This window comes from Hemicordylus capensis, chromosome 11 (assembly GCF_027244095.1).
Source record: "Hemicordylus capensis ecotype Gifberg chromosome 11, rHemCap1.1.pri, whole genome shotgun sequence".
Taxonomy (NCBI): Eukaryota; Metazoa; Chordata; class Lepidosauria; order Squamata; family Cordylidae; genus Hemicordylus; species Hemicordylus capensis.
In genome coordinates, this window is record NC_069667.1 from 28,580,284 (window position 1) to 28,603,776 (window position 23,493).

Below are 23,493 nucleotides of genomic sequence, written 5' to 3' on the forward strand. Positions count from 1 at the left end.
CATACGATCAAGACCTCATTTAGGTGCATCTTGAGCTAGTGAAGAGTGTTCCCTTGAAAGTTCTGCTGCACAAACAAAAGCTGCCACCCACCATTGGGGCGCGGGGGGGGGGGAGAAAGGCCATCTTTTCTCTCCTCGGTTGCTTATCCCAGTAACACACCAGAGCCGACATGGCTCCAGAACAAGCCAGCGTGTCCTTAACTTGCTGCCTCGATCATTATAACAAGTCTTTTCCAAACAACTGGCAGATTTGGTCTGCCAACTAAAACTTGCACGCTTGCTTAAAAGGTCCTCCTCACACACAGATCCACACTCTGAGGCAACTCCTCACCTTCAGTGGAAAGCAGGCGAAGGGAGCTGAGCCCGTTTTCAACAGACCACGGGGTCACAGGTGAGTCCAGTTTCCCCCAAACGGGTCACCTGCTTAAATACCCCTCCCCTGAGCCCAGGTTAGCGGAGTGAGTGCTCTGATAGGCCGGGTTTCCCCGTCATGTATTGCTGCAGCTTGCACGGGGCATGCTCGAACTTCCGGGGGCCGTGTGCCCCCCGATCCCCACAGCCCCCGCCGGCTCCGTGACAGAGCCGGCAATCGTGTGGACGGCTGATCCGGCTGCCCAGGCTGCAGCCTTGAGCTTGACTGCCCGCCCTTTCCTCCATGCACATAACGCATCTCCTTTTAAAGCCACCTGCACTAGTGGCAGAGATGTCCAAAATCTCTCCATCTCGCAATATATGCCATTTTTAAAAAGAACAGATTTAAGTAATACTCAGCTTTTGAAATCCATGCTTCTGAGTTAAGGCACTTGCCTTTTCCTCTGCACCTAGAGCTGTCAGTTTAGAGTCCTCCTACTGCACCATTGTTAAGCTGACAAACTGCAGCCATTGCAGATTAGTTCCAAAATGTGTAATAGTGCATAGTGCAAGAAACCACCCAGGTCCAGCCCAGAACCTGCACTCCCAACATTTCTCTTTAGCACCATGGAAGGGTGGGCATATCAGTGGCATAATGTCTGCAGAGAATCAGGCCAGTGACTTAAAGTTACACTACATAGACCTTCCCCTGATCTACCACTAGCTCTGCAAATAATTCCTCTCCCCAGGGATTATTTCTGCAGACATCTTTGCAGCCACGTTTTATGCACGTTAGTAGAAATAAAGCACACAGAATTGCCAGGCCTGCCTCAGCCCAGTTAATCTGAGATGGCTTCATCTTGCCACCAGCATACAGCAATAAGAAGCAATTACAGCAACCATAGACCTCTCTTTGTTCACAACACACACTCAACGCCATTGCTGAGAGTGCAGGACAGCAGCTACAAAAGGACCAACAGCTACGCAATGATCCTGACAACATGGTATGCAAAACCCTGAAGCGATGCTGTCAACATGAATGCTCTGTACACTTATTTACATTCAGAGCTGCACACTTCTGGAAGCCGATCATTCCATGGCTAGTCTAGAGCACAGCCACTGGTTTAGACAAGAGGTCCTAGGAAGTAATCCAAAGTTGTGAGATCTATCTTGCAACATCACACCATCTAGTCCAGGGACAGGCAGCCTTGTGGCTGGGGATGATGGGAATTGTAGTTCAACAACCGCTGGAGAGTCAAGATTACCTGTCCTTGATCTAGCCTAACCTTCTGTTCCCAGCAGCAGTCCATCAAATACTGCCAAGAACCCCACATCCATGGCACAAACGCAACAGCGCTCTCCTAAAGCCTGCCCAGCATCTGCTACTCAAGCAACCTCTGTTTTTACCAAGATTCCACTGAGCTATTCTCCAGAAGTCTGTCTAATCCTTACTGAAAGCCAAGGCAAACCTGCCAGCACCTCAGAAGTTCTCCAGTTCCTCATCCAGACTGCATTTCCGTCACTAGCCAGCCAGCTGGGCGCGATGGCCTTCCTCTATTCTTTGCCCCCAACCTCTGGAGGAAAGCTCACCTCTGGAAGTGGCATCCCATTGATGATGAGATCCGGCTGTTGCGGTGCCTGCCCAGTGAAGGTGTGTTGGTAGATGTGGTTGGACCCGGCATTCCGGTTGTTCTGGTTCTCCACATTGAGGAAGGTACTTTCAGAGCGCCGGCAACCCAGAGGCAAAGTCTGCTGGTGATAGTCAAAGTAATTGAGCGAGGACGTGAGGGAGGAACAACTCACAACGTTCATTTTGTCCGTCTCCTCTACATCCCGAGGCACCAGGCGGATGTCGTTCTTGCTGATTTTCTTCTTCTTGTTAGATTTCTTTTGATGCCCATAGGAGTACTCTGCAATTCTGCAGGACACAAGAAAGCAAAGTGAGAATCATCCTCAACCTGCAAACTAGTCAACAGAGAATCCCAGAGGAACTGGTATTTCCCAGCTGCAAGCAGGGTCATCGCTCGGCTCTTGCGACACTGGAGGGTCTCGGGGGTTATTTTTCACAGGCATAAAAAAAGCTGGTGGATCAACACACATAAAGGCAACAAGCGAGGAATAGGGGGGGGAAGGTTCCCCTGGTTTGTCTGCTGCTTAGAATTGTCGGGATCTAGTTACCAGAGATATAGTTCAGCCTGCAGAGAAGGGAACAAAAAACAAATTATGTGAAAGTCGATGAAATGAAAGGGTACGTGAATGCATTTCCATTGGTAAGCAGGATTCTAAATGTTATTTCGGTGGATTAAAGTAAATGGGGAGAAGCAGGAAGAGAAGTAGATTGAAGAAGAATCCTTCCATCTTTCTCCATCAGCAGTAAACACAGCACAACCTTCACCTCCCCAAAGGTACTTTTTGTTGGAGGATAAAGTTGAAGTCTGTGAACACCCACCTGCGGCGAGTGAAAAGGCAACTGGAAGGAGAACACCTTTCTGAATTGTTAGAACGGGAAAGGGCAGCCAGCATTTGCAGAAGCCAATCATGATTTGTGACCTTATTTGCAAAACTGACAGGAGGACTGTTCTCACAATCAGCATTAGGGGGAAAGAGGACTCCCACCCTCATTTGGGAGCCAGGCACGCTCCCAGCTGGCCATTGTGAGAATTCTCCGAGCAAGCAAGGGAGGGGGAAAATGATCGTAGTTGGATACAGAGGCAGGCAGAAGCAGTGAGCCCAGAACCCGTCCCAAGCTGCAGAGTGAGGGTGGAGGGAAAGCTCTCCCAGAGCCTCCTGCTTCCATCCCCAGCTCACAGGTGAGCACTTCCCTCCCTTCTAACTTGCTTGGAGAATTCTCATGATGGCCAATCAGGAATGCACAGCTCCCGAATTATATTCGGGAGCCCTACAGAACAGCCCTGCAGTATCCAGATTCCTTTTTCTTGTCACGTTTCTGAGCCCCACCTAGCCAATGAGGATGTTTCCCCCCGTCCTGTCTCTTTCCTGCTACCTACACTCTATGATCCCTGTGGGGCAATCACCTCCACTCCTCGAAGCTGCAATCAGCCTTGTCTTTCACAAAGAGAAGTTAGCTTTTTTGACCTTCAACTCATTTACTGAATGTCGGTCGTCTTTGTCTTTTGAACACCAGGGAATTTTTTTTTTAAGGTGGCTTAAAAAAAAAAAAGCAGCAGAAAAGTTATCAGTAAACAGCAACCAGGGAAATAATTAAAAACATGACTGCGCTCAGTGTTATCTTGATCAGTCTAGATTGAAGGAACCGTGTCTTGGCATTACCGTGGAGGGCTGTGTATCGTTATCAGAGCCACCCAGATGTAGAGATGCATGGAAGATGCCAGGCTCTGCAGTCTTCCAACAGAAACAGGCTTCTCTTTAGGCAAGGCCTAAACACTCATTTCTAGCAGCAACAGCCCCTCACTTTCAAAATGGCATTGTTTGAAAATCCAGGCACTGCAATGACTGAACAGGGAGACGAACAATCCAAGGGGGTGTTTGCTAATATTCTGGCTCAAAGCTAATTGATACTAGGGAAGCGGGGGGACGACCAAGCCAAATATATATTTGTATTGTTTATAATAATATATTGTTGTATTGTTTTGTTTTAATTGTGTTTTTAATAGTTTTAATGTTTTACATTTTAATTGTTGTAATGTTTTAATCTTTTTATCTGTTGTTTTGTTGTAAAGGTAAAGTGTGCAATCAAGTTGGTGTCGACTCCTGGCGCCCACAGAGCCTTCCTGTGGTTGTCTTTGGTAGAATACAGGAGGGGTTGACCATGGCCTCCTCCCACGCAGTCTGAGATGATGCCTGTCAGTATCTTCCTAAATCGCTGCTGCCCAATATAGTACCAGCGGGGTGCTATCAAACCGGCAACCTTCCGCTTGTTAGTCAAGCATTTCCCCGCTACGCCACTTAAGGTGACGGGAATGATAGCTATATCTATAAAATTTGACAAACATGAAAAATCACATTTTTATAGGAAAATCAGAAACACTGATAGTAACATAGGAAGCTGCCTTCTACCGAGTCAGACCCCTGGTCCACCTAGCTCAACATTGCCCACACTGACTGGCAGCAGGTCTCCAAGGGTTTCAGGCAGGAGTCTCTCCCAGCCCTACCTGGAAATGCTGCCAGGGAATGAACCTGGGACCTTGGACAGGCCAATCGGGGCCTCTACCACTGAGCTCTGGCTCCACCCCAAGGAGGATTCATAAGCCAGACTTACGAACATAGGAAGCTGCCCTCTACCGAATCAAACCCTGGGTCCATCTAGCTCAGTACTGTCTACCCTGACTGCCAGCAGCAACTCTCCAGGGCTGCAGGCCTGAATCTTTCTTAACCCTCCCTGGACTGAACCGAGAACCTTCTGCATGCTAAGCAGATGCCCCGCCACTAAGCTACAGCCCTGTTGTTTCATGAAGCATCTCTGGCTTCAGCTTAGCACCGATGTCGCTGCACCCTCACAGGTCATGGTACTTTACAGGATATTACCGGTTTTAAAAAAGAGACTACAGTCTGAATTTCAACAGTGGGGGTAAGAACAAAACGAAGGGGAGGAAACCCATGAAGCTGCTTTCTACCAAGCCAGCTAGCCCACTATTCTCGACTCTTGACAGGCAGAGGGTATCCACTATCTCCGGCTGACAGAGGTCTTTCCTAGCCCCAATAGCCAAGGTAACTGGAGTTACCAGGGACAAAACCGAGGCCCTTCTATCTGCATGCAAAATATGCGTGCTCCTCTACTGAGCTGAGATACATTCCCCGAAAAGCAAGGTTAACAGACAACAGAGAGAGAAGAGGATTGGGAGTGAAAAAGGTGACCGACTTGAATGTAAGCAGATGTTGATTTTTTTTAAAAATAGTGGAAAGTATAAATAGGAACACAAAAGGTACACACTGGAGATCTGATGAACACACACATCAAGCTGATGCAAAGACATTGGTACCAAAAGAAGGGATCAAAGAAGGCTGCCCACCTCCCAGCCCCAGATACCCCCTTGTGTGAAAAATATTGGTTGCAAGGAAGATGGTTTTTCTTGGCGTTGCTTTGCTCCTGATCCCATGTACACCGGCCAAGAGATGTTCCTCACAGTGTACATTTCAGCACATTTTAGAATTCCCAGGTAGGTGGGTTGGGGGAATCTTCTCTATGCACTTTGCATGGAACACTGCCATGCAAAAGATCCCTGAATTGTGATGTTTCTCTAATTCAGGTTTGCAATGCAGGATCCCAAATGTTGCCCACCGGCATTCATGCCACATTCACAACTGGCATCATTCCCCTCCCCCTCCCCCATACCTTCAGTGCCTATTCTTGCTTAACAGATCGAGTTGGCAAGAAATCCAGAACAGGCGCTCTCCTTTAGAAGCCAAGCCGCTCGCCAGAAGGGCGCAACGGCTTTATTTGCAAGGGTTTCTCTCTGCCTGCACCCACCCTCCCACCTAGGGTTCTATGGAGCTGTGCATTGTAAAAATGAAGTGTTTAAAAGTGGAAAAGCCCAGCGTCATTATATTGGCGCAAATAAAACTTTAAAGACTGCACATTCTCTCAGCCTCTCCAAATTGCCAGAAGCATTTGTCATTTCAAAAGAGAGGGCAAAATTAATTTCCATCCCTTCCATCAGGAATGACTTAGGACTGAAGGAATGGAGAAGTCATGGCTATTTCGCTCATAACAGGATTAAACCATTTATGAGCCTCTGCAGCTGCTCCTTTATGGCACCCAATTGATATTCATGTGCGGTTAGCGTTTGTCTACTAACTTGTGCAACACAGAGAATAGCAAGAGACAGACAATAATCGCCCGGCTGTTACATATTCAGGGGGCTCGAATCCCCAACTTAAGCTTTCAAAAGCGGGCGGGGGGGGGAGGATTTAGATACAGCCCGGGGTCTCCGACTTGAAAGATCGGCAGTGACCAACAACAATGTAAGAAAAATAAGAAAGCATTGCTAATGTCCATTAAAACAGGAAGGAGCCGAGAGCAATCTGGTCATTTAAATGGTGAATGGGATGTGAAGTTCTGGGGGTGAAAGCAAAAGGTTGGCTGAGCTGTGATTTCCCCCCTGGTCAGAAAGGCTGCACAAGGAGCCAGATATGGGGAAGGGAAAGCATCCCTTTTTGTGCTTTCAAAGAGGGACGAAAAAAAGGTTTTCCAAGAGGTTCCCACCACCACCACCACCACCTTTTTTGCTATCCTTGGTACATTTTGAGCTGAACTCTGCTTTCTTCCATCTCCTGTTCTTCCAGCTCCCACGCTCCTTTTACAGCCAACCCTCCTGGAGAAAACAAGCGCTGTTTTAGAAAGCACCCACAGTGACCTCATCTGGTGGGGACAGGATATCGACACGGATGCAGCAGAGGCCCTGAAAAGCAACGTCCATCCAGCGCAATCGGCAGGAGTCCGTTTCTTCATCACTACAGCACCTACGCTAACTCCCCCATGGAGGTTTCTCTTCCCAATTGCTATGCGGCCCAAAAGAAGAAGAAGAAAAGATTCATCACAGCCATGCCTGACAAGAGCTGCAGAGAAGCGTGCATTCACACCTACGTGCCAGAAGCTAGCTTCACCCTTCTTTCTATTCTTTTTCTTGCCTTATTTTTAATCTACGTTTCAGAATCATGATGCGACTTCCTTCCCACTCCCCCAACCAACGGCAACAGTGCAGACTTTAAACAGATCACAGTTGTACGTCTGAGAGAACAAACCATGTGCACTGATCAAGTATCTTTTAACCCCAACCAGGTGACTACGCAGAAGGAAGGATGAGGAACTCAATGACTGCATATTCTTGGAACTATTTGATCTACTAGTTTGCTTTACAGGTGGGTTGTTGTTTTTTAAAATTGGCATATTACAGAAAGTTTTACACTCAACATTTACGATAGCAAGAAACAAACTGAGGTTACCTGCAATTGTAGGTCCTGATTTCTTTGTTATCCCGTTTACACTTTACTGCTACAAAGATCATGGTGACAAACAGAATGGCAGCGATAGAACCCAGGGCAATAATAAAAATCAGAGACAAGTTAACAGATCCTATGGATTCCTGGGCATCCAAGGCTGGAGAAAGATAGATCAAAATCAAGGCAGAAGCCGAGAGAGAGGTTTTCCCATGGTCATGGGCCACCACAATCAGCTCATACGTAGTCTTTGAATTCTCCCCAAATGCTCTGGTGGTCCTTATCTCTCCACTGAGCTGGTCGATCTCAAAAAATCCTCTATCCCCTTCTGCCATCTCATAAGAGAGTCTCCCATTCTCCCCTTCATCGTAGTCATCCGCCTTGACCACAGTGACCAAGTAGTTGACCCCAGCATTCCTGGGGATGTAGACTTCTGCAGTCCCATTGACCAGAGGAGGGGCGGTGATCACGGGGGTGTTGTCATTGACATCCAAGACAATCACTCGGATGGTGGCGTTACTTTGCAAGGAGGGGTTGCCTCCATCTTTGGCCAAGACCTTGAACTCAAAGGATTTAGTTTGCTCATGGTTGAAGGATCTCAAGGCATACACGTCTCCCGAATTGGGGTTGATAGAGACATAAGTGAAGACAGGCATGTCCCTGACTTGGGAGGGCACGATCTGATAGGAAACGCTGCCATTAAGGCCTAGATCAGGGTCCCTAGCAGAAACAGAAAGGAGGTAGGCCCCAGGGGTGTTGTTCTCCTGCACAATGACTTGGTAGTAAGGTTTGGAGAAGTGGGGGTGGTTGTCATTCTCGTCCGTGATCTTGACGGTGAAGGACTTAGTGGCCTGCAAGGAGGGAATCCCGTTGTCCTTAGCCTGGATGGTCAGGTTGTACTGGTCCCTCTGCTCCCTGTCCAGACGCCCATCCACCAGGATGGTGGAGAAGCTCTCGTACTCCTGCAAGCGGAAGGGAACACTGCCCAGCAACTTGCACTGCACCCTGCCGTTGGCACCAGAGTCACGGTCCGAGACCCTCACCAGGGCAATCACGTAGCCAGGCGGGGCATTCTCACTGACCTCCACCAGCTCACTGTTGACAGAGAGCAAATTAATGAGAGGCGGGTTGTCGTTGGCGTCTTGCACAGTGACTGTCACCTTGCAGTGCGCAGGAATGGAATTGGGGCCGAGATCTTTGGCCTGCACATCCAGTTCATAGGCATGGCCTTCCTCATAGTCAATGGCACCGCTCACGGTGATCAGGCCTGTTTGGGGGTTGATCTGGAAGAGGTCCCTGGCCTTCTCGGACACAAAGCTGTGGATGGAATAGAGCACTTGCCCATTGGTGCCCTCGTCAGGGTCCGTGGCATTGAGGCGGATCACGGGTGTGCCAGGGGGAGCGTTCTCCGGCACGCTGACAGTGAAGGACGGCTCTTCAAAGAGCGGGTTGTTGTCATTGGAGTCAATGACCCTGATGTTCAACTCCACTGTGCCAAAATTGGGTGGGTCACCACCATCCAAAGCTGTGATCATGTAACTGTAATGTGACTGGGTCTCACGATCCAGGCTCTTTTCCACCACCAGCTCGGCAAAGCGGGACCCATCTCCACGCGTCTTGGTCTCCAACCCAAAGAGGTCATTGGGCGTGATCTCATAGCTCTGCACTCCAAAACTGCCCGAGTCAGGATCATAGGCACTCTCCAACGGAACCCTGGTCCCCGGGCTGGCCGTCTCAGAGATCTCCAGTGCAATCTGGTCAGTGGGGAAGCTGGGGGCGTTGTCGTTGAGGTCCTTGATCTCCAGCTTGACAACACAGATCTCCATGGAGCTGGACATGACCTCCAGCGAGATCACGCACTTGGGGCTCTGCCTGCAAAGTAGGTCCCGGTCGATCTTCTGCTTGGTCACCAGTAACCCCGACCCAGGGTTGATGTCCACCAGGTGTGGCGCCGAGTTGGAGACCACCCGGAAGGCAGTGGGCTGCCGGGGGTCCAGCACAAAGCCAGCGTCTCGTGCATCTTTGGCTATGTTGGCAATGACGGTGCCGGCTCTCTGCTCCTCCTCCACCGAGTACTTGAGGTTGATGAGGGCTCCTGCCCCAGTCCACAAGAGAGCGAGCAGAAGCCGGAGCAAGGGGCACAGAATATCCATCGCTCACGGCTCAGTGCACCCACTGCCTCCGCCCCTTCTCTGCCTGTTGATTTTGCGGCTGGAGGGAGGGAGGGGGGAGGGAGGGGGAAGGGAGGGAGAGAAGGAAGGATCTGGGCTTACTAGTTTGGGGTTCTTTCAGGAAAGGACAGGAAGGAAGGAGCAAATCCGAGGCAAAGTGGGGGCGGGGGCCAGGGAAGGAAGGGGGTTTGGCGACATGGTTACTTTAAGAGCCGACTGCCTCTAGCCTCCCCTGCACACATCCTCCAGCTGCACTCCCCAAGCCTAGGTGACCCCCCCCCCAGAGAGAGAGAGAGAGAGAGAACACCAAATGCTTATCTTTCTCTAAGCCAGGTCAAGGAGAGTTCTAAGTTACAGGGGAAACAAGCAGATTTTCTTCCCCAACCTTAAAATTTACCCCAGGCACAAACACATACAGAGTGCAGCCCGTGTATTGGGGAGGGGCCTCGACTGACTTGCACCTGGCATGCGCAATTCTTGCCCCCCCCACCTCCCCCCACCCCAATAGCACAGACTTGGAGGCAGAAAGCAGACCCCCTAGGAAAGCATCCTCTTGGTGTTAAGAAAAATGGGGGGCATCAAGGGGGGGAGCCCAAAAAACCGGGATGCGCAGAGAGGTGAGGGTGTGGGGCGAAAGTCGGGATGGGCACGGGGAGGGGGGGGAGGGTTACTCACTGGGGGTGGGGAGGGAGGGGGGAGAGAAGAGCCGGCTCCGACCGCAGATCACCGAGGCGAAGCGCTGCCCGGGAGCGGGGAGGCGGCGAGGCAGGCCAGCCAGAGCGGGGGCTGCTGCTGCTGCTGCTGCTGCTGCTGCCGCGGAGGCACCTCCGATGCCCGGGAGCAGGAGCGGGCGGCGGCGGCGGCGATGTCATCCCCCGATCGCAGGCACGGGGCGGGGGGCGCGCTGGACCCCGCCCGCCCCGCCGGCAGAGGAGGAGCCGCGCGGGGCTGGTGGCCGGAGGGCAGGAGGCGGCGGCGGCGGCGGCGGCGGCCGGAGGGCAGCTGGGACTCAGGAGCGGCGCGGCGGCTGCTGCAGCCCTGCTGGCCGGCCGGCCGGCTCCCTCGCTGCCTCTCAGCCTTTGGCGCGGGCGAAGCAGCAGCGGCGGCGGCGGCGGCGAGGAAAGTTTCCGGGCAGCCTCATGGCCCCTCCGCCCGCGGCTCCGGCCGGGACTCACGCCACTCGGCGGCGGCGGCGGCGGCGGCTGCAGCGGGACGGACGCGGCGTCGGGCGGCGGGCTCCCCGCGCGCGCTCTCTCTCGGGCTCAGCGGCGGCAGCAGCCGCCGCGGGAAGTTCTCCGGGCCGGCGGCCGCGGCTCCAGCGGGCGGGCTGCAGCGGGCGCCCGGGCAGAGGCGAGCGGCAGCCCCCGCGGCGCGGCGCGCATCGCTCCCGGCGGCCCTGCTGGCTCGGCGGCTCTGCTCCTCGGGCGCTGACGGCGCGGCTGCTGCTGCTGCTGCTGCAAAGTGCTGGCCCCGCGCGCGCCGGGCAGAGACAGCAGCGGCTCCGGGCCGGAGCTACGGCCGGGCTGCAGCCAATGGGAGGCCGCCGAGGCGCGTGCCAAGCCGGAGGGGCGGGGCGGCGAGCAGGAGGCGGCCGGGGCGGGGCGGAGCGGGGCGGCCGGGGAGCGCGACGAGAGCGGTACCCACCACGCGGCCGGCGGGCGGGGAGGAGGCGCACAGAGCGCATCCTTGGCCGCCGCGGGCTGCGCGCGTGCGTGCGCGCGGGGCTCTCCCGGGAGGAGGCGGCGTCGGAGGAAGCCGCGGGGTGCCTTGGCGATGGGGAGCCCGCCAGAGTGGGGAGGGAGGGAGGGAGAGAGAGAGAGGCTGCCCTGCGGCTCTCAAGGCTTTGGGGGGACGACGCGGGGATCCTGGAGGGCCGTTCCCGGGCCTTGGACGGTGCTGATTGCCCCGGCGTGGGGTCCTCCTGCTCGCTGCTCTTCTGGGCTGCGCCGTGAAGTTTTTCTTGTGCGCAGGGCGGGTGTCTGCTCCTGCTCCTGCTCCTGCTTCTGCTTCTTCTTCTCCAACCGCCATGAGACTGGGGGTGGGGGGGCGTCCATCCCTCTCTCTGGCGGCCCCCAGAGCGAGGGAGAGCATGAAGAACAGAGGGAGGGAGGGAGGGGTGGGGCTGGAGGGTCCTTGAACCCTTTCGCTCAATGATCGCGACACCCCAGGGCCGGCACGTTGCTTGGGGCAACCCCCGCTCCCAACACTTTCCTCCCTGTAAAGGGCCAGAGCAGCAGCGTCTGATGAAGCTTGCGCCAGCCGCAGCCCTGGCGGGGGCATGAATGGTGGGAGGGAGAGGAAAAGACCGAAGGAGCGGAGGTGCGGGGTGGCAGGCTTGGATTCTGCCCAAGGTACTGAAAGAGTCCGGTTAGCTTCACAATCACAACAGCCTTGCCGGGCTTATTAGACGCTTCCAGAACTTTTGCTTTGGCAGAATCCGCACAACAACCTTTTCAGGTAGGCTAGTGAGAGAGATGGCCAGGCTCAGGCCAGCTGAGCACCATACCTAACCTTTGACCCACAGTGATATAGTTGCAAAATCGGGAGGCCCAAGAGCTGCTCTCCAGGACAGCCCCCCTGGCCATGCTGCCCACTCCAGCAGCCAGAGGGGCCAAGAGATACAAGCACTCCATCCTTGCACATCCCCCCTCTCCACTACACCCCCGTTATCCATGCCCACGCTCAGCACTTTAGCCCCTGCACTGCCCTGGCTCTCTCCTGTGTGTTACTTGAAGCAGCCTACCTGTGACAGTTGCCAGTTCAAATCCCCACTGGTCTGTTTCCCAGACTACGGGAAACACCTCTATCTGGCAGCAGAGATATAGGCAGGTGCTGAAAGGCCTCATCATCTCACACTGCGCGGGAGGAGGCAATGGCAAACCCCTCCTGTATTCTACCAAAGACAACCACAGGGCTCTGTGGGCGCCAGGAGTCGACACCGACTCCACGGCACAACTTTACCTTATCTTCACCTGTGAAAATATCAGTGGCAACTTGGAGAATTCTAAGGTGATCACCACAAGGAACCATAAGAGGAACCATAAGAACTATAGAGGAACTATAATTATAACAATAAGAGGATTAGTGCATATTCTGTTGCATACTGAGAACCAGAAAGGACCACCCACTTCTGTCTAGAAGGAAACCCAATGTGTAACCATCTCTACCTTCCGCTTCCAAAAACCCTCACAGGACTGAAGATCCTGCTTTTTCGCCTGTTCTGAGGCGGCAATCCCATGCAAATGTGTTGAACACAATAGACATTATTTCTGAGTAAATATGCACTGGATGGAGCTCTGAATATTCTTTCTTTGTCTGGTGAAGGATTCAGTGTAACACAGAAGCTTGCATCATTTTTAAACTACCGGACTGGAGGCTCCAATAAAAGCTATCACCTTCCTGACACTGATTCTGAGACCACGGCACTTGGAACAGGAAAGCAGGGAGGCAAGTGGCTTCCTTTTCACTCAAATATTTCTGTCGCCCAGATCTGTCTTAATCCCAAACATGGGAATGTGCCTTGAATGAGGTCAGCACTCCTTAATGAATGTAGCACTATAAAAAGAAGAAGAGAGGAGGACATTGCCTCCCCCTCCTCCCCATTGTCTGTGCTTGTTAATTACGGTCACTGATGAATAGAAAGTGAGGGTTGGAAGAACTCTTCCATGACTTGCTTTCAAACAAGCTGAATCCTTAAATCAATGAAACCGAAAAGTATGCTTATAAATCAATCAGGCTGCCTTGGGAATTGATTTCAATGAACAAGGGCCTTGTCTAAGCTTCTTTCTGTTTGATTTTAGTTTAGTTAGGCTCAGTACATTGCGCTCTGTGGTTTGTATATTTGAATTCTGGCCCTTCTTGGAAGAGGGGGAGGGAGCCAGAGTTTAAAAGACCATCTGCCCCATTGTGCAGGTATTTCTCTACAGGCAACCTGTAGCAACCCTCCTGGGGATCTTGAATATGTCGAGATGGTTTCAGTCTGCCTTTAGGGGATCTGGACCCACCCACCCCCACCCCAGCAAACAGCAAAGAGTGACTCGGCGAAGCTTCCAAAAGCAAATCTATTGGGGTCCAAGTTTCAGACCCCAGGCTTCCGTAACGGCAATATTCATATGGACAAGGGAACTAATACTTAGACAAAGAGATGATATTGATGAGGTCATTGTATTGATTGCACTGGCACCAGTGAAAATGAAATTGATTCATAATTCTGTATATGTATATATATATATAATCACCCAGACCATCTTCAATCTGCTGAGAGTAAATAATCCTAAAAGGAAGCCAATTCATCAGCCCTCCAACAGGCTTGTGTGTAGAGTGCACTCATCTATAAGCATGGAACAATCCTTCATCCTACCATCAGAGGACAAGCAGCAATAGATACTCTTTTAAGAGAGAGAGAGAGAAGCCTGAGCATTTCGGGAGAGGGGAATTCTTCTCTTAGCTCAGTAATCGCAATGAGTCTGCATCCATGTCTGCACACTTAATTAAGCACCGAGTTACAGTCAATGGCTCAGTTTACTCTATCAACTGCCTTCCCAACTGCCTGTTACGCAAACCACAGAACGTCCTGCGGTCTCGATGCTATGCACACTAACTGGGAAGTAGGCCCCATTGAGCTTGGTAGGGCCGTGAATGAACACTTCGAATTTTAGCAAGCTCAGGAATGCAGGGTTTGGTTCGTAAAATACAGCAGATAAAATCCTGCCCAAACATGAAATTGAATCCACACCCCAGGTTGCTCCAGAACAGCCCTCTCAGTGTGCTAATAAGGCTTAGCATTTAGATGGCACTTCAGAGAGTTCGTGTCCTTTCAGGTACATTGTTTTGTTTCAATGCTTACAAGAATCCAGCCAATCGGTATTATCGAGGCAGCTGTTAAAGCCGTGGCTCTAGCCACTGCCTCTTCCAAACGCAGCAGCACTGCACTCCTCCAGTAGTTGTTCCTTGCTGGTGGCTACCTTCTGTTTCTGTCCAGATTGTGAGTTGTTTGGGGGCAGGCAGGAACCGTCTTGTTTATGTTTCCATGTAGACCACTTTGTGGATTTCTTTGGTTGAAAAGCGGTATGTAAATATTTGTAGTAATAATCATACTGGCAAGGGGAAACTGTGGAAGGGTGAGGGTTGCGGTTACCTCCAGAGTTCATGGGTGAGGAAAGGTTTCAGCCAGGGACGTCCAGGCTCTTGGTCATAGCGCCCCAAATACAGACATTTCAAGGCGGTGCCTTTCAGATGGCCAACTTCTCTGCCGTCTCTCCTGATGGCCCTTATAAAAACGAGAAACTGCTACTTTTCTGCAAGCGATGGTCTTCCCATGGGCATCCAAGGGGCAAGAAGGGCACACACACACACACACACCCCAAATTGAGCCAGTCTCCTTGAATTCAATAGGGCTTACTCCCAGGTAAGTGGGTATAGGGTTACAGGCTCCCCCCAGCCCTGGGGAAAGTCCTGCAGATGCCCATGGGTCTTGCTGGGACTTTGTGCTTCTCACATGTTATTTGCATGACAGAGCTCCTTGGAAACTGAAGTGGGGACAGCCCCTGGTGCACCGAGAAGGTATGTGCACATAAGGAGTTGGCTTATCCTGAGTCAGGCCATTGGCTGCCCTCTGCTTTTGCAATAAATCTAACCTCAGGTTCTTGCAGACTCGTCCCTGTCTACTGCAGCAGCACCAGAAAAATATATATCGGCGCAGGAGGACAAAAGGCATTTCTGCGGGGGAGGACCAATGATGTCCCACATGTTAGATTTCTGAAAGAAAAACAAAACTGGTGTATTTCACATTAGTGCTCCCACCCTACACATAAATGGGAGTGACCCCATGGTCACGCATGGGCAAATCCAGATTGACGCCTCATCTATCTATCTATCTATGATAATAAAAGCACTCCCTAATAAATGCCTTTTACTATGATAGATAGATAGATAGATCTGAGGCATCAATCTAGATTTGCCCATGAGAGTGCCCCATGGCAAGCTACTTCTCTGGGGGACACTTGAGTCCCTCCTCCGCCCTTGGCACCTCCTATGCATGTTTATATGTGCAAAATATATATATTTGGTATGGCGGCTATGAATCAGAGGGCACCAGAGAATTCCCGATTCAAATCTCCCCACAGCCACTGTTCTTCTCGCCAAATGAGAGCTTCTCAATATCTGGCTGCTTTTTAAAAGTTTCTGAAGTAGCACCTGTTCTCTCCAGCTTTTAGTCAAAATTAATTTTAAACACGTTTTTATTCTATAAAATTGTTTTAATTGATTTTATTCTGTCGTTACGTTTGTTGTATTTTAAATTATGTTCACCACGTAGGCATACACAGATCAGGTGGTATATAGATATGATCAACAAATGATAAACAAATTTTCTGTAAGCCCACCTCACCCCCACATTATCAATATAATAATGCTGACCTACTTAACAGGGCTGTGGTAAACATTACTGGGATAATGTGTGCAAAATACTGTGAACACAGTTGTATAAAGGTGTTCTGGCAGCTGGCCAATCATTCTTTCCCCTTTGTTTGGCAAATATTTATTTATTAAAATGCATGTATATCCTGCTTTTAATTTAATTTAATAATCTCAAAGTAGCTTGCAAACTTACAGTAACAAAACAAAATTAAACTCATTTACATAGCAGAATTAAGAGTGTCCTGAAACTGCCCAGAATGGTTGGGTTATGGGAGTCCTTGTTGAGTTGGGCTCTCCTCTCTGTATGAATGAGATACCCATCAGACATTGGGGAGCGCTCTCTCTCTCACACACACACACACACACACACACACACACACACACACACACACCAGCATCCTGAGGCTGGTCAAAAGATGAGGGAAAATATTTCAATTCTTAAGCAAAAACAGGATGCAAGGTTTAGGCAGCTTCGAGTCCTGGGCTTCTCCTAACCTGGATTGTCTGCTTGAAAGATTCCTGGACCACAGGGCAGTTGCTTCTGGGTGTGTGCTTCTTTGCAAAGACCTCTGCATCATTAATAATGTTTTATTTATAGATTATTAAATATATATTTTATTATGCATTGAATATTTTTGGACACTCCAGCCGCAGGGAGAGGTCAGAGCTGTGTGTCTCTGTCTGCAAAACAACTCCGCAGTTTGGAAGAGACAGGGAGGAAGCTGTGTGTTGCCTGAAGGCTGAAGACACTTTGAGAGTGCAGGGATCTCATGTAGGTTCAGAGATCTGCTGCTTGCCGCCACTTATCTCTTTGTAAATAAAGCAAATGTGCCGAAAATGCAGCAAATCTCCCATTCGCTCTCTTCCAAAAGAAGCCAAACCCAAGTAGCACTGCCCCGTAACTTCTCACTACTTTGAGGAAGTGAGAAACCCACAATATGTTTGTGAGCTAGGAAGAACATGAATCATAATTCATATTTTGCAGCAGCACAGCTGGCTAAGCAAATTAGGAGGAGGGACGCACAAATTACCATGGGAGAGGGCCCAATATTACGCGTCTGAATCCGTGACAGTGGTCCACAAGGGCTTTTATTGCATCTGGCCTTAAAGTCGAAAGTGACTTTCTACTTTGAAAATGTCTAGAGGAGGAGGCTAAGAGAGCGTGAGGCCCCATAATAGGGATGTCAAGCCGAAGCGTTTTCTGTGGCATGCTAAGCAATGCTTTTCAAATGCCTGTCTCAGGAATGTAGAGAGAACAGCACAACCAGAGAGAAGCAGACACAAAAGCACCTTAAAAGAAAAGAAGAAAAAGCCTCAGCCCTCTCCCTATTGTGACATACCGACTTATTTACCTTTGATCTAAGTGTGTGGCAATTAAGTGCATTTAGCTCTAATTAAAAAGGCCTAGGAAGGGCATTAAGAGAGTTTTTACGACTCACACACAGACTGCTTATTTGTCTTTGGCAGCCTCCTAAAATACTGCTTGGATCGCTTCAGCAGAACAATTAGCAAGCCCGCTCCTCCACCGATGGATGTTTGCGGGAGTCTGTTTGGAAGCTTTTAGAAGCAATTTTTGAGAGAGAGAGAGAGAGAGAGAGAAGCAGGCCTCTCTCCCACTCAATGAGTATTTTTTTAAAAAAACAAAGCAAAGGGGATGATCTTGCCGCTGCTTTCTTGTGGCAAACCTTGTCAGGAACCCACGGATCAATAAAAGTAACCTGGCGCCTTCATGATTTGATTGAGCTAGAGAAAAGGAGTCTGAACCGGCCTGCTCGGCCATTAGCAATCCCCCCAGGTTATGAGAAATGGAAGAACTGCACAGGTAAAAAAATATTATTAATGATGCTGCAGAGAGGTCGTTGCAAAGAAGCACACACGCAGACGCCATCACCCTGTGGTCCAGGATCCAGGAATCCTTAAAGCAGACAATCCCGGTCAGGAGAAGTCCAAGCACCTGAGCTACCTAAAACCTGCATGTTGTTGTTTGCCTATCAACTGTAATATTTTCCCCAGCCATTTGACCAAACTCAGGATGAACATAGGAAGCTGCCTTACACCGAGTCAGACCCTTGGTCCATCCAGCTCAGCATTGCCTACACAGACTGGCAGCGGCTTCTCCAAGGTTGCAGACAGAGTCTCTCTCAGCCCTCTCTGGAGATGCTGCCAGGGAGGGAACTTGGGACCTTCTGGTGCTCTTCCCAGAACGGTGCCATCGCCTAAAGGGAATACCTTGCTCACATGTGTAGGCTCCCATCCAAATGCAAACCAGGGTGGACCCTACTTAGCAGAGGGGACCATTCGTGCTTGCTGCTGCAAGACCAGCAATCCTAAGGACCAGGATGCTGATGCTGGTCCCCAGAAGTCTGAAATCTCTTTTCCAGTGACTCCTGATGGTATTTGGGCAAACACATGGAAAAAATGGAAACAAAGGCCCTTGGGCCCTTGATATTTGCACAAGAGCAACCCCTGCTGCTGCAATCCCCTGGTCTGATCAGGTCTTCGGGGTGAAGGACTCCTTCTTGGCCTCTGGTCACTTTGGCTCTCTTTGGAACAGACAGGGTAGGCCAGTTGGTTGCCAGCTTTTCCATCCATCCTGTTGCTGTGCCTGTAAACAGCCACCTGGTATTTTAAAACTGAGCAGACAGCACTTTTACATCACTTTATCTCTGTACCAGAAAGCTGCCTCTGTTCAATTTCTGCCCACCAGCCTGCTGCTGGAAAAACATAAGAGCAAAGTCAGGGGGAAGCATTGGCAATCCAGGTGGTAGGTGGTGTAATCCATACAGGGTGTCACTAAACTTTTAAGCTGCAAATGCAGTCTTCTACTGGGAAGAGTGCATTTTAAGAGGAGAGCTGGTCTGGTGGTAGCAAGCATGACTTGTCCCCTTAGCTAAGCAGGGTCCGCCCTGGTTGCATATGAAAGGGAGACTAGAAGTGTGAGCACTGGAAGATATTCCCCGCAGGGGATGGATGGAGCCACTCTGGGAAGAGCATCTGAGGTTCCCAGCTCCCTCCCTGGCAGCATCTCCAAGAGAGGGCTGAGAGAGATTCCTGCCTGCAGCCTTGGAGAAGCTGCTGCCAGTCTGTGAAGACAATACTGAGCTAGACAGACCAATGGTCTGACTCAGTATATGGCAGCTTCCTATGTTCCTACGTAGCCTAGTTCAGTCAGGAAAAGGCTGTATACAGCCACAAAGAAATCCACTTTTAAAAACCAGCCCAGGATGTCCCATCCATTGCTGTCACCTCGCTCATCCCAGCGACACGCACACTTCCAGCTGACAATCGGCGGTTAAAGCCTATGAAGGCGGCACACCAACATGAAGTCACTATTATCACCCCACATGGAGCTGCAAGAGGCTAAGGCAGATTTCCTCTTCGTTATCTCTTGGTAATTACAGGCCTTCCCTGTCATCTGTTTATATTATAATCATCATTTTAATAATTATATCGACAAAACGGTCACTGAAAGCACATCCTTGGAGCTGGAATTTATTATGAGTGAATAAAACCTATTATGCATTTAAAGGCTGCAAACACAAATGAAGTCCTTTCCCTAGCCTCTCTCGGGGGGGGGGGGGTGTTGGAAAGCAGATGCCAGCCTCTCCTTTAAAGACACAAGAGCGCCATCTAGCAGCAGCCGGTGGCACTGCTGGTTCCCCCAAAGTCTATCAACATAGGAAGGGGCCTTTTGCTGATTCAGAACTGAGACCACTTGGGACTTTTACACACAGCAGGCTTCACTGTGGGTTTACTGGGTTTACCCCAGAGATATAGATCAGGCTACACTCTAACGCGCAGTGAAAAACCCAAACTGTATGTGAACTGCTCCCCGATAACTCGCAGGGGCTTCGGGGAGAATCTGGCCAATATGTGAACGCACCCCCTTCATTCTGGAGATGATGCAAATTAAAGGGCTTTAATTAAAAGCCCCGTGTGAAACACTTCCTGGCCCTGCGTTGCCTGACTTGGGCCCACGCACCAGGCCCACACATTGTGCTGGAAAGCAGCATCGACATATTTGGACACCATCAACACCAAATGCCCAATTCCCCTTCCTCAAGGAAGTTTTGCCCACTGCAGTTCTGCGAGTTGAGCTGAAGGTCAGCACCTCACACTCCACATCTTTTCCAGGCTGCTTTTCAGCAAAAGTCCTCCAAGCAGTTGGCATAGAAACACAAATGAGAGCCAAACAAGAGGGGGCTCCCTGTCCCCCAAGGGCCGAGTGGCTCCCCTTTGAACACGAGGATCGCCGCTTCAAAAGGGCTCTCCGCAGAATGCCCAGGCTCCTTTGGGGGCAGCCATGACCTATAGGAAACTGAGGCAGAGACCATGCAAAATGTAATCGTCCTCCTTGTGGACAGAGTTGGAGGAGGGAAGGAGCACATTTCATGCCCTGCTAGGCCCAGAGAGAGGAGGGATTCAAGGGGGCAGATCGTCCAGCCCAGCTCAGAGTGCTCAGGGCTGGGGAGCCATCTCGGCATCAGGGGGGAGGATTGCCACAGACAGAGGGCTGCATCCCCAGCCACAGGATAGTCATGGGTGATGGGCAATGCCGTCCAACATCTGCAGGAGGGCAGAAGCTGTGCAGCCCTGGTCTGTAGGAAGCTGCTGTCTACTGAGTCAGGCCACTGGTCCACCTAGTCCAATCTTGCCTGCACAGACTGGCAGTTGCTCTCCAAGGCTGCAGGCAGACAACCTTCCCAGCGTCACCTGGAGATGCTGCCAGGGATCGAAGCTGGGACCTCCTGCATGCTAAGCAGATGCTCTACCCATGAGCTACCCCGTAACACAGTTTTGAATTGGCGTAGAAACAAAACCTGATTGAAAGACGCCTCCGTGGGACTTCACACATGCGTGTCCATCACTTGACGCCCTGTCATCTGATAACTGGCCCCTTGGTGACTGGCAACTCAATATGTGAACTGATCGGTCAAAATGGGTTGAATTTGAGACGTTGCGAGACAAAATGAACGTTCTGCTAAAGGTGTCAGTTCTGTGGTGATCCATTCACACAGGCAAATCGTCCCTTGTTATCAAGTGATGGGTGTGCAGCATCAAAGCCATCAAGGAATAAGTGTACATCGCCAGCCCTGCTGCTGCTCTTTGGGTGCCAACGTCTTCCCCATCACACCAACCCTTGCAGTGATCACATAAGAGCACCTCCTGTGCTCTTAAATCTCACCTTCAGAGAAGTTGCCTCATTTCTTACAGGGTTGGCTCCTGCATGGTTGCCATGTGACAGAAAAAGATAGCCTGAACTGCTCCTGTGCCATCCACAGTCGCTTGAGCTCTAGAAATCAGCAGGCGATGCTTTGGGGTAAAGGCAAAGGAGCTGGGGACAGTGCAGAAGTTGGCTGTCTGACTCCTGCACCTTTACAAGCAGCCTGACACTCGGGGATTTGACTTTTTTTTCCCCTCTGGCATGAAGGTAAGTAATTGGAAAAACACAGTGAGTGAGCTGGCGATGCTTTGCCAGGGTCAGCCTAAGGTTCTTTGCTGCCCTAGGCACTTAAAAATGTTCCTCCACCTCCATTCCCTTCTGGGTCTGGTATGCTGAGCAGCATAACAAAAGCACAGTCCGTGTTCAAGAGCTGCAGGGAAACTCTCTCCTTATTTGCTGTTCAATTTTGGCCATTCAACTAGCACACCATCGGGGCTCCGAGGTAGTTACTCTGCACTAACTAAGCATGCTCCCCCCCACCCCGATTTCTGGGCACTTGGCCAGAGAGTTCTTTGTGCCCCCCCCCCTTTTCTGTTCACTGGGGCGGAGGGGCATTCGCTGGCCTTGCCCTCTGACCCACAGCCGAGCCCATCAGCGAGGTTCCCGCAGAGGTGCCTCCCCCTTCTGAAGCTCGTGAGGTGCATAGCCACTGGGGGGGGGGTGTCAATGGCCATGTGGGCTTCAGATGGCAGGGCCAGCTGGTTAGGGAGCACCATTCTGCAGAGACCCCTGCCACGCTGGGACCTTCCACAGTGGCCTGGTTTGTGCCGTTGGCTTGGCTGGCCCGATCCTTGCCCCGTGACTTTTCTCCGTACCAGGGGAAAAGAGTACCGCCTCCTACATGGGTGTGCACCATGCTACTCTCACGGGCACAGCAACACCACTAGCTGAAAGGGAGGGGAGCTGTGCCCACCTCAGCACTTCCGGTCTGGGGCCAAAACCGCCTGCTCCAACGTGGTTCTGTCTCCCTCTTAAGATGGTTGAGGTGGCCAGCTTCGAGCCAAGCAATTCCTGTAGGTTTCCCCACATTTTTTGCTCACCTTATTCACAATACCGACTCCTCAGCATCTCTAAGATTGCTTTCGATAATCACGCTGAGACCCCGGCCAATTCCTGGAGATTCCAGGAACAGAGTCACCTGAGGAGGCTCCGTTCCTCAACTGGGAGAGGACGCAGGGCAGAACCTCCCACAGCTGCCCCCAACTTTGCTTGGCCTTCTAAATACATGTTTGTTTGTTTCCACCTTGATATACCTCCAAAATTAGTCGCTCGAGGCAGTTTACACAATAAAAAAGAGCACACAACAAAAACATTTAGAAACATCTAACACACTTTAAAATCCAACTAAAAGCTTGATTTAAAAGACATTAAAAGATGTCTTTTTAGAAGGCTGTCACTGATGGCAAAGCTCTGATTCTAGCAGGGCGCGTGTTTCCTAGCCTGGGGGTGGCTATAGGGGAGGCCCAGGTCTGAGCTGGTGGCAACCCTAGACAGACCTCCCCAGAGGAACAGGCAGTGGCCTTCATGGTGAAGAAGGGGCTTCCTTAAACATCCTGGGCCCGCCCATGCTGTTTACTTGCCTCTTGCAATGGCTACTAGTCTTGGTGGCCAGAGGCCAGCTGCAGGGGAGCCACAGCAGGAGGGAGGGCTCCCTGCCTTCCTCTCCTGTTTGGGGGCTTCCCAGAGGCGGCTTCCGGGGGGCCACTGTGGGAAACAGGAGGATGGACTAGACAGGCCATGGGCCGGATCCAGCTGGGCTGTTCTGACCTGCCTTTGAGCCTATTTGGTTTTCATTGTGCCGCCAGCCACAGCGGAGGCCCTTGAGGCCTCTTGGTACAGTTCGGAGGAAACCGTTCTTGTTCCGTCAAGTTTCCAGGAAAAGGCAGCAGCTGGCAAGTCACAGGAAGGGGGAGCAGTGGGGGGCAGCGGGAGGCAGCCTGCGAGAGGCAGCACAGGAATCCGCATCTTAATCGCTACTATGTGCCCGCCATGCCTGGAAAAAATTAATTCCAATCACTTGAAGAGCACCATGTGGATTGAGAGCTGTCTGAAGGGCCATAAACAAAAGGTAATTAGAGACGGGGAGGGGGCATTTGTGGGGTGCTGTGGGGATCTGGGCTAGGCCTGCTCTTATTTAATACCTTCATCAATGACCTGGAGGAGGGAGTAAACAACACATTAATGAATTTGGCAGATGAGAGTAAATTGGGAGGCGTTTTGGAACACCGGCGGGCAGAGAGAATTAATATAAACAGGCCAGGAGAGATTAGAAGCAAGGGCAGGAACTCGGAGAGAGTGTCTCGGATCAAGGCAAGCGGGAACACCTGGGCATCAAACGCAGCAGCTACAGCCGCCGCAAAGGGGTGGTATAATTGAAAGGAACCTGGGAGACTCATCCGAAAGCCAAGCGAG

At 51.1% G+C, this 23,493-nt stretch overlaps 2 protein-coding genes across 3 annotated transcripts in view; both read right to left on the reverse strand.

The window, feature by feature from the left end:
* The window catches only part of PCDH19 (protocadherin 19), a 103,802-nt gene extending 93,560 nt beyond the window's left edge, over positions 1-10,242 (reverse strand). For both annotated transcript variants that reach the window (XM_053274402.1, XM_053274401.1), the window contains exons 1-2: positions 7,276-10,242; positions 1,942-2,269 (exon numbers count right to left, since the gene is read on the reverse strand). In XM_053274402.1, the coding sequence (XP_053130377.1) occupies positions 1,942-2,269; positions 7,276-9,422 (2,475 nt within the window). In that variant the 5' untranslated portion in view covers positions 9,423-10,242. The remainder of the gene's footprint in view (positions 1-1,941; positions 2,270-7,275) is intronic.
* A 3,343-nt stretch (positions 10,243-13,585) lies between these two features.
* Positions 13,586-23,493, reverse strand: part of TSPAN6 (tetraspanin 6) — a 67,211-nt gene continuing 57,303 nt past the window's right edge. The window contains exons 8-9 of the transcript XR_008311698.1: positions 15,077-15,197; positions 13,586-14,709 (exon numbers count right to left, since the gene is read on the reverse strand). The gene's annotated coding sequence lies outside the window, so the exon portion shown is untranslated. The remainder of the gene's footprint in view (positions 14,710-15,076; positions 15,198-23,493) is intronic.